The sequence below is a fragment of the Vicugna pacos genome, chromosome 10 (genome assembly GCF_048564905.1).
Source record: "Vicugna pacos chromosome 10, VicPac4, whole genome shotgun sequence".
Classification (NCBI taxonomy): Eukaryota; Metazoa; Chordata; class Mammalia; order Artiodactyla; family Camelidae; genus Vicugna; species Vicugna pacos.
In genome coordinates this window covers 74,962,730-74,973,746 of record NC_132996.1, presented here as the reverse complement: position 1 = coordinate 74,973,746, position 11,017 = coordinate 74,962,730, and the positions used below count along the sequence as shown (strand labels likewise).

Sequence of the window (11,017 nt, the reverse complement as noted above, 5' to 3'; positions counted from 1 at the left end):
GTAGCCAGCTGGCCTCAGCCAGGTGGGCCAGGCAGGCAAGGTGATGGAGATGGCAGGGCTTTAGGGGATGGGAGGTCCTGGGGGGCCCTGGGTCCCAACAGAGAGGGGTCCTGGCAAGGGTCCTTGGCCCAGGCCCCCAGCCAACCTTCCTCCGTCTTTCCTTGGCCCCCAAGTCCGCAGAGGCTGCTAGGCGGGGTTGGGAGGGAGGGAAGGGGCTGCCGTGATGAGGGGTGGAGTCCTCCGCCTTCCCACCTCCCAGTGCAGCGCAGGGCCTGAAAACACTGCCCCGACACCCCTGGTGTCTGCCGATGACCGCGCAGCCCTGCCTGTGCCAGTGGTCCTGCGAGGGCTCCAGGAGCTCCAGCACCTCTTGGGGCCTCATCCCCGCCCCTGCTCCACAGACTCCTGGTGGGGGGGGTCAAGCCGCTCTTCCGAGACCACGCGGCCCAGACCTGCAGCCAGGATTCCTGCTCAGGTCCTTTCCCTGGGGGCGCCTACCTCCCCACATAATGACCACGCGGCCCCGGGACAGCAGCTGGGGACGTCTGAGCCCCCCAGCCCCTGAATGTTTGCTGAGTGGATGACAGGGCGCCCCGAGGACGCCCAGGGAGTTAAAGAAGCTGGAAGGTGAGACTCCCCACTGGCTTCCCAGGGTTAAAGGGCAGCTGGGTGTGGGCACAGCCCTAGAATCCAGTGGATGGTCCCTGCTTCCTGCCAACAGCCCTGCCCTGCAGTGGCTTTCTCCATGGCACCCAGATGGCACACAGAGCGGACTTCCAGGCCAGGGTCTGCATTCCTCCTTTATTGGTGCCACATGCAGCCCCTCCACCACCTCCTCCCCCGACTCCCTCCCGGTCCAGGCTCCCCTTGTCCATGGAGGGGAGGATCCATCTTCCTCAGGGCCTCATCTAGGTCCCTCAGCAGCAGGGATGGCCGGCTCTGACATCATGACCCCAGCCCTCAGTCCAGGAAGCAGCTGGGGAGACCAGGCCCGGTCCACTGGGGCCCTCAGGGGCATCCTGCAGAGATAGCAAGGTTAGGTGGGGGCCGAGGGCTTGATGCTGGAGATCGCTGGCCACCTGGTGAAACCAGGCCTCCTCTGGTCCCCAGCGGAGACAGTTTCACCTTCCCAGGCCCCTGGCCCAGTGCCGCCCAGACCCGGGGTGCCCCAGGGATGGCCTGGGGGTGGAGGTCTTAACTCGGGGATGGGGACAGTGCTCACCAGGCCTGCAGGGCGGGCCTGTCCACCCACAGCAGGCAGAGGTGGCTCTCAGGGGACTTGGTCCAGGCGGTGCTGCTCTCTGTGTCCTGCTCGCTGCCCCCCACCCCAGATCAAAATTAGTCCTGGGGCTGGGGAGTGGTCACCGCTAATGCGGGCGCCCCACCGCGGGTCTCCCCGGCCCGCGGGGGGCGCCCAGCCCCTCACCTGCGCTTCCCTACCAGGCCCTGCAGAAGCCGCTGCAGCTGCGCGCTCTCACGCAGGCGGCTGAGCTCGCTTGTGAACGTCCCGTCCGAGTGTCGCGGGGCCCTGAGGAAGGGACGGGGCCGCGGACGGGTCAGGGCCGGGCCTTGGTGGAGTGGGCCTGGGCACCCAGGACCGCGGGCTCACCTGGGGGGCGCGGGGCGCGCCGTGCAGCCTCCGAGTAACAGCAGCAGCAGCAGCAGCAGCAGCAGCAGGGCCCGCGTGGCCATGGTGGGCGCGCCGAGGCGGGGGCTGAGAGGCGGCCGGGCCGCGGCCCCTTTATAGGAGCGCCGGGCCGGGGGCTGGGGGCGAGGGGGTCGGCGCCGTGCCGGCTCCGCGCCGCCCGAGCCGCGCCCCATCGATCGCGCGGGAAGGTCAGGGCCGCCCCCCCAGCTGTTGCCCCGGCCGGCCGCCCGCCCCCACCGCCGCGGTGGCGCCCCTCGGGCAGGCCCGCGGGGCGAGGGCGGCGACTGAGACCCGCAGGGGAGCAGCCTGTGCGGAGCCCGGGCCTGGCCGCCCGGGGCCCGGGAGGGGCAGGCGCGAGGGGCCGGGCCGGGGCGAGGGCCGGGCGACCCGAAGCCGCAGCCGCAGGCCGAGTGACCCTTTCCCCCTGGCCGGGCGTGGGGCGGCGGGCAGGGGGGCTGGCGGGCCGCAGGGCGCCTGGGCATCTCTTTGCTTTTTTCCAGGCAGGAGAGACCTGCGCGCACTTCACGCTGGGGGAGGAGGTGGACGGACGTGCAGACGGAGGGGAGAGAAGGGGCGGGCAGCGGGAGTTGCTGGGTTGAGGAGCCTCAGGCCTTTCACACCAGCACCCACTAAGTCCTGAGTCGTAACTGACAACTCTAGTAAACGGAGCTACAGGCTGGTTGTTCATGGGTCAGACTTCACATGCATTTTAAAAATAATTAGTAGACTTTTTTTTTTTTAAGAGCAGTTTTAGGTTTACAGAAAAATTGAGCTGGAAATACAGGGTATTCACACACACACACACACACACACACACGCCCAGCCTCCTCTCCCCAACACCATGTCTTCGTTTTGGACATTTGTGACAATTGATGAACCAACAGTAATGCATTATTAACTAAACCCAAAATTTACACTAGGGTGCATCCTGGTATTGCACAGTCTATGGGTTTTGGCAAATGTACAAGTATCCACATTGCAGACAGGGTCACACAACGTTTCACTGCCCGGAAAACCCCGGGTGTTCCTCCTGCTCACCCTCCCTCCCCAACCCCTGATCTGTTTACAGTCGCCATAGTGTGCCTTTTGCAGAATGTTGTCCAGCTGGAATCATCGTCTGCATCCTTTTCAAATCTACTTTTTTCACTTAGTCATGTGCATTTAAGGTTCCTCCATGTCCTTTCATGGCCCGACAGCGCATTTCTTTTTAGCGCTGAATAATACTCCATGGTCTGAATGTGCCACAGTTTATTCCTCCATTCACCTGCTAAAGGACATCTTGGTTGCTTCCAAGTTTTGACAATTATGAATAAAGCTGCTATAAACATCCACGTGCAGGTTTTTGTGTGGACATAAATTTTGAACTCCCTTGGGTAAATATCAAGGAGCAAGATTGTTGGGTAGTGTGGTAAGACCATGTTTCACTTTGTAAGAAACCGCCAGACTGTCTTCCAAAGTAGCTGCACATTTTGCATCCACACCAGTCCAGGTGCAGTGGCATCTCACTGTTGTCTTCTTTACACATATTTTTAAACAGCTACTGTGGCCTCGTCTTGCACAAATTTGGCAAATTTAAACCCCTAAACTTTAACAGCACTGACCAATTAATTACATTCATGAGAACACTCCAAACTCCAATTACTAATTTAACCAGTCAGATTTCTTAGAACTTCAAACACTTAAGGGACCAGGCAGATCTTCATAAGAAAAATCTTACTATTAAAAAAAAATTAACGTGCAGTGCAATGGACTTCTAAAAAATTTACATACGGTGAAATTAAGATACGGTTAAAAAAATGAATTTTGACGCAGGTATAGATTTGTGTAACTACGACCCCAATCAGGGTACAGAACAACTCCACGACCAGAGAATCCCCTCCTGCTGCCCTGGGTGGTCACATGCACTGCCCTGAGTGACTTGGGTCACACCTGCTTGAGGTCACAGGAGCACAGAGGGACAGATTGAGAGTGAGATGGGTTCCAAGTGGGGGGCTGAGGCCACGGAGAGGCGGGCTGTGTCTTGCACACACTGTGGCCGCTCACCCTCACGCTGGTGGCCCTGAAATGTGGCAGGTAAGAGCCCCACGCCCTGCCAGGCGACTGGAACCAGGAAAGAGATGCCTGAAGACCTGCGACACATGCAGCTCAAGCCTGGCCTGGCTGGATGCTGCTTTGAAACGCACAACGCGAGCCACACAAAATGCCACTTCCCACCCACAGATTCAGGAGGAGTTGCAGGGGGTTCTCAGGACTCAGGCCCCAGCTGGGTCCTCGTCACAAATGCACAGAGGAAATTCGGCTTCTGTGAGCAGCTATGCAAGGCCTCAAATGGGACCTCACTCTGTGTGTGTGTTGGAGGGGGGATTCCTACTAATAGCCAATTTCTGGGTCCAGGAGTCGCAGAGAGAATAAGCAGCTTTATTTTTCCAGAGTGGAAGGTAGGAGGGAGCATATTGCAAGCATGTTAATTTACCTCACGGAGACATACTTCTACTAAATAAGCAAAGCACAGAAAATATTCTCCACTCTTCCACTGAGATTTAAATGTCAAGTTCAAGTAAACTATATCTACTCTCAGTTCTACCTTAGGAGGTTGTAGGAGGACATTGAAAGGAATGATTTCTCTCAAATCTACAACTGCTCCGCTCTTCCCTGCGAAATCCAGTGTGACATAGGCTACATCTGGCTGGATGCTTTCAGGAAGTGAGCCAGGGACCCACAGTCCTACAGTGTAAGCTTACTGTGGCCACCATGAACATCCCCTTTATTATCCTTGAGAATTAAACCCATGCAGACGTAGCCCGGGCAGTCGGACGAGCTCCCATGCGTCACTGCTCGGCTTCAGTCGTGGACCAGTGTTCTCCACCCCATCAACTGTCTCTCTTTTTTTCCAGCTAATTTTGGAGCAGATCTCAGAAATGTTATCATTTCATCTGCAAGGATTTCAGTATCGATCCCAAAAAGGTAAGGACTGTCAGGGGGAAGGGTACAGCGCAGTGGTGGACTGTGTGCTTAGCATGCACAAGGTCCTGGTTCAATCCCCAGTACTGCCATTAAAAATTTTTTTAATGAAATAATTAAATAAACCTAATCATCTCCCCCACCAAAAAAACCAAAACAAAACGAAGATGAAGGCTGTCAGTTGTCGACTCCCCCACAAAGATCACCAAGGAAACGTGCTGATCAAATGAAGCTGAGTTATCGAGGCCAAGCAAGGATGAACATGAACCCACAGGCCTGGGAATGGTTCGGATGGGGGTTGGGAGAAGGCTGTCATAGGGACTTGGGTTCAGGGCTCGGCTGCCTGAAGAAGGGTCTTTCAGAGCAGAACTGGCAGGGACTGAGGAAAGGCTGTGAGCAGCTTAGGGCTGGGAACACAGGGAGAAAACAGTCAGTGTTAATCTGGTGAAACTCATCAGTGTTCTCCTATTTCGTGGGTGGACGATGTCTCCCAGGTGTCACCTCCTGAAGCATCACTGTTTCACGTAGATCTGGAATTTATCTAGTACATGACGTCAGGTGGTGACTCCATTTCATTTTTTTCTCTGTGGCTGTCGCCGATGTCCAGGGTTAGTTACTGAACAGACCGTACCTCGTCCACTGCCCTGAAGTCACTGTCACTGTGACTCAGCTGTCTGTGTACATACGGGTCTCCTTCTGGCCTCCCTGTAATAAGCCTTTGGCCCACCTGCCGTTCCTTGTACTGTCTTAGCTGCAATGCCTCAGTTCCTTCACTCTCCTAATGACGCTATTTTATTCTTAATATCTAAGTGATCAAATCCGTTCACCCTGTTTTTCTTCAAGAGTGTCTTTGTTGTTTCTGACCCTCTGCATTTCCATGTAAATTGTAGAATCTGCTTGTCAGGGTCGACAGGAAGATGCCGTTAGGAGATTGATGGAAACTGCATCAAGTTGCTAGCTCACTTCTAGAACTGTATCAAGCTGTGCCTTTGAATTGCATTTCCCCGATGATGAGTGACATGGGGCATCTTTCATGTGCTTCTTGGTCATTTGTGATCTTCTTTGGAGAAATATCTGTTCAGTCCTTTGCCCATTTTTAAATTGGGTTGTTTGTCTTGTTGTTGAGTTGCAGAAGTTCTTTATATGTAATGGATATTAGACTCTTACCAGATTGATATTTAAATATTTTACATATATTTCACTCTCCTGATAGTGTCCCTTGATGCACAAATGACTTCAATTTTTATAAAACCCAATCATCTATTTATTGATTTTATTTGTGCTTTCAGTGTTATATTTAAGAAAGCACTGCCAACTCCAAGGTCATGAAGATTTGCCCCTAAATTTCCTTCTAAGAGTTGGATAGTTTTAGATCATGTACGTAGGTCTTTGATCCATTTTGAGTTATTTTTTTAAAATATTTTATTTTATACTATTTTTTCCCATTCTTTTTAATTGAAGTATAGTCAGTTTACCATGTTGTGTCAGTTCTGATATACAGCATAATGCTCCACTCATACACATACATGCATCTGTTTGTTTTCGTGTTCTTTTTCATCATAGGTCACTACAAGATGTTGAATATAGTTCCCTGCGCTACACAGAATAAACATGTTGTTTAGCTATTTTACATATAATAGTTAGTACTTGCAAATCTTGAACTCCCAATTTATCCCTCCCACCCCCTTTCCCCTCATAAGTTTGTTCTCTATGTCTGAGTCCATTTCTGTTTCATAAATAAGCTCATTGGTGTCTTTTTTTGAGATTCTACGTAGAAGTGATATCATATCTTATTTTTCTTTCTTTTTCTGGCTTACTTCACTTAGAATGACCATCTCCAGGTCCATCCACATTGCTGCAAATGGCATTATTTTATTCTTTTTTATATGGCTGAGTAGTATTCCATTGTATAAATATACCACAATGTCTTTATCCAGGCACCTGTTGGTGGACATTTAGGTTGTTTCCATGTCTTGGCTATTGTATATAGTGCTGCTATGAACATTGGGGTGCAGGCGTCTTTTCAAATTGTATTTTTCTCCAGATATATGTCCAGGAGTGGGATCACTAGATCATAGGGTAAGTCTGTTTTTAGTTTTTTAAGGAACTTCCATACTGTCCTCCATAGTGGCTGCATCAATTTACATTCCACCAACAGTGTAGGAGGTTTCCCTGTTTCTACTTTGACTTAATTTTTGTATGTGGTATGAGGTAAGGGTTCAACTTCATTGTTTTGCTGGTGGATATCCAGTTGTCCCAACACCATGTGTTGAAAAAACTCTCCCTTCCCCATTAAACAGTCCTGACAGCCTTGCTGAAAATCAGTTGATCACAGATGGGTGGGTTTATATCTGAGTCCGCAGTTCTATTCCATTGATCTTTGTGTCTGTCCTTAATGCCAGTACCATACTGCCTTGATTCCTGTATCTTTAGAGTAAGTTTTGAAACTGGCAGCTGTGCCAAATTTTTCTTTTTCAAGATTGCTTTGGTTATTTGGGGTTCCTTGAAACTCCATATGAATTTTAGGATTGGTTTTTCCATTTCTTAAAAAGTCTATTGGGCTTTGATAGGGAGCACATCAAATTTGGGGATTCTGTGGTGAGAAAAACTATCTTAACAATATTAAGTGTTTCAATCCACAAAGATTAGATTTACTTATTTATGCCTTCTTTAATCTTTTCCAGTAATGTTTTGTGGTTTTCAGTGTACAGGTCTTTTCACCTTCTTGGTTAAATTTATTACTAAGTATTTTATTCTTTTTGATGCTATTGCAAATGAATTATTTTCTTAATTTCATTTTTGGATTGTTTGTTGCTAGGGTATAGAAATATAACTGGTTCTTATATGTCAATTTTATATCTTACAGCATTACCAAATTTGTTCATTCGCTCTAACAGATTTTGTTTTTGTTTGTTTGTTTTTTAGGATTTTCCATATGTAAGATCATGCCATCTGCAAATAAGAATAATTTTATTTTTTCCTTTTCAATTTTGGATCCCTTTTATTTCTTTTTCTCGCCTAATTGCTCTGGCTAGCACTTCCAGCACATGCTGAGTAGAAGCAGCAGTGGTGGGTCTCTTTGTCTTTTTCCTGATCTCGGGGGAAAGCTTCCAGTCTCTCATAATGGAATATTACGTTAGTTGTGTGTTTTTTCTAGATGACCTTTATCATATTGCAGAGGTGTCTTTCTATTCCCAATCTAGTCTTTTTATCATAAAAGGGTGTTGGATTTTACCAAATGCTTTCTCTACATCAATTGAGATGATTAAACTTTTCCTCCATTCTATTAATGTGATGCATTACATTCATTGAGTTTTGTCTGTTGAATCACTCTTGCATTCCTGGGATAAATCCCCACTTGGTCATAGTGTATAATCCTTTAAAAAGGCTACTGGATTTGGTTTGATCATACTTTGTGGAAGGGTTTTGTATATATATTTATAAGGGATAGTTGTCTGGAGGCTTCTTGCAGTATCATTACTGTTGAGTTTTGAGTTCTTTATCTGTTTTGTATACAAATTGCTTGCTAGAAAAGTGATCTGCTGGTATTTTCCTCCATTGTGTGCCTGGAAGTTTTTAATTTTAATGAAGTCCACTTTACTGTTTCACTTGTAGATCACGCTTTTGGTGTCACGTCTAAAAACTCTGCCTAATCCCTGGTCACAAAGGTTTTCACCCCATCTTCTCTTCAAAAATTTTTATAGTTTTAGGTTTTACACTTGAAGCTATGATTTATTTTGTGTTAGTTTCACCTGAAGCATTAGATCAAGAAATTTGGTGGGTTTTTACTTGCTTTTTGTTGGTTATGTTGGTGTGAGTCTACTTGTGTGATTTGTATTCTCTTTCCTAGACCTTTGGGTCTGTCTGTCTGTCCAGCAGTCCCACATGGTCCTGGTCACTGCAGCTACATAGAAATTCTAAACACCGAGTCACATGCCTCCTCCAATTTTATTCCTCTCTTTCACAGTCGTTTTGGGTAATTCTGTTTCTTCTGTTTTTTCACCTAATGTTAAAATCAACTTGTCTATATCTATGAGAAATCCCACTGGAATTTTGACTGCAGATGCATTAAATCTATAGATCAGTCTGGGAAGAATTGGAATTTTTGCTTTGCAGAATCTTCCAGTTCATGAACTAGGTATGTCCCAGCTTCTATTTAGGTTATTTATTTAGCCCCTGATTGTCAGCCCTGACGCCAAGCCCCTGGTGGCCACAAGTCTAAATGTACTTTACACAAATCTTCAAAATACAAACGCAAAAACTGACGTCGAGGAATAGAACTGAATTAGAGAAATATGAAAGCCCACCATTATACTCGGAGAGGTCAGCATTCTTTTCTCAGTAATTAACAGAACAGGTGGGAAACCAGCAAGGAGAGAGACCTGGAGACACTGACACAGCTCCCCACCCAGCAAGAGCAGATTGCATTCTCTCCAAGTGTATGTGGAACCTTTACCAAGACAGATTATAGTCTGGGTCATAAAATCAACCTTAACACATTTAAAAGAACTGAGGTTCTACAAAGCATTTTTTTCACCATAAGGGAAAGAAACTAGAAATAAACAATAAAAAGAAAAACAGGAAAATCTCCAAGCATTTGGAAATTAAACAACCTAGTTGTAAGTAATCTGTGGGCTGCAGAAGAACTCTCAGGGAAAGCACTGGAGATACCTGAGAACACCTACATGTGTGGGATGCATCTCAGAGGGAAATTTATAAATACTTACGTTAGAAAAGAACTGTCTCGAACAAATGGCCTTAAGAAGCTTGAAAAAGAACAAATTAGGCACAAAGCAAGCAGAAGGAAGGAAATAAAGAGTTGAAATCAGTAAAACTGGAAACACCACGACCACTGCCAACGACAACAAAAAGCTATAGAAAAAAATCAAAGAAACCAAAAGCTGGCTCTTTGAAAAGATCAGTAAAATCAATTAAACTCTAGCAAGACGGACAAAGAAAAAAAAAAGAAAGATACACTCTACAAATCTAAGGGATAAAAGAAGTGTCCCCAGAGATCTTACAGGAGTAAAAAGGATAATAAAGAACATTATAATCAATTCTAGGTCCTTAGATCTGAAAACTAACACCAATAGGCCAATTTCCTGGAAGACAGACTACCACGTTCACTCAAGAAGAAACAGCCTGAACGGTCCTATGTGCATGAAGGGACTGACTTCTTAGTTAAAACCCATCAAAGGAAACTCCAGGCCCATAGGTTTTGCCCCGCAAATTATTCCAACACTGAAGGGAGAATTAATATCAGTTCTATCCAGTCGTCCCTTGGTGCCCACAGGGGATTGTCCAGGCACCCCCACGGACATCAAACTCTGGGGATGCTCACGGCCCTTATATAAAAACGTGTAGTGTTTGCATATAACCGCACACATCCTCTTACAAACTTTAGATCTTATAACAGCTGACACAATATAACTGCTACATAAACAAGAGCGACTGCAATGGAAATGCTATGCAAACAGCTGCCAGCACACAGCAAGTCCAAGTTTTGCTCTTTGAAATTTTCTGGAGTTAAAAAAATGTGTTTTTTTGTTCCACAGTTTGTCGAATCCACAGATGTACAGCTGAGGGTACGGAGGGCTGACTATAGTCTAGCATGGAAAATGGAGCTGAAGGGAGTACCTCCCGGCTCACTTTAGGAAATCAGCACTGCCCTGGTACCAGAACCAGGCAGAAACAATGAAAGGGAAGAAGCACAGACCAGTGTCTTTCACGAATATAGGCACAAAAATCCTTGACGACAATTACCAAATTGGATCTAGCAATATACAAAAAGGACAGTACATGATGGCCAAGTAAGATTTATGTCATAAATGAAAGGCTGGTTCACCATTCAAAACTCAGTCAATGCTCTTCACCACATCAACAGACTAAAATAAGAAAACTATGTAATCACCTCAATAGATGCAGTAAAAGTATTTGACAGAATTCAACATCCGTTCATGTTAAAAACTCTCAGGAAACTAAAAATGGAGGAGAACTTCTTTAATAAGGAACCCAAAACCACAGCTAACAGCATACTTAATGGTGAAAGACTGAACGTTTTCCCCATAAGACTGAGAGCAGTCAAACATGTCTGCTTTTGCCATTTCTGAACAACACTGTATTCAAGTCCCAGTCAGGAAAATAAGAGGAAAGAAGAAAGAAGGAAGGAAAGAAAGAAAGAGAGAGAGAGAGACAAACAACAAGGTCCTGCTGTGGAGCACAGGGAAGTATGTTCAATATCTTGTAATAACCTGAAATGGAAAAGAGTTTGAAAATAGTGTGTATACACATATGCACACGCATAGAACCTGAATCACTCTGCTGCACACCTGAACTAACACAACACTGTGCATCAGCTACAGTGCAGTTTCTTAAAAGAAAAGAAAGGAAGGGAGGGAGGAAGGGAGA

The 11,017-nt window shown here is 46.8% G+C and overlaps 1 protein-coding gene across 1 annotated transcript; it reads right to left on the bottom strand.

Annotated features, from left to right (window-relative positions):
- Positions 1-798: 798 nt before the first annotated feature.
- SCT (secretin) lies at positions 799-1,807 on the bottom strand. The gene is made up of 4 exons (XM_031675129.2): positions 1,610-1,807; positions 1,427-1,528; positions 1,223-1,315; positions 799-1,019 (listed from the first exon to the last, which is right to left on the bottom strand). The coding sequence occupies exons 1-4, from the start codon at positions 1,690-1,692 to the stop codon at positions 905-907; spliced, it is 393 nt and encodes a 130-aa protein (XP_031530989.1). The 5' UTR covers positions 1,693-1,807; the 3' UTR covers positions 799-904.
- Between the last annotated feature and the right edge of the window lie 9,210 nt (positions 1,808-11,017).

Coding starts and splice junctions, on each gene's coding strand:
- SCT (XM_031675129.2), bottom strand. CDS start 1,692: ATGGCCACGCGGGCCCTGCTGCTGCTGCTGCTGCTGCTGCTGCTGTTA. Junction 1,529..1,609: donor GCGCGCCCCGCGCCCCCCAG/GTGAGCCCGCGG, acceptor TCCCTTCCTCAG/GGCCCCGCGACACTCGGACG. Junction 1,020..1,222: donor AGGCCCGCCCTGCAGGCCTG/GTGAGCACTGTC, acceptor CTATCTCTGCAG/GATGCCCCTGAGGGCCCCAG.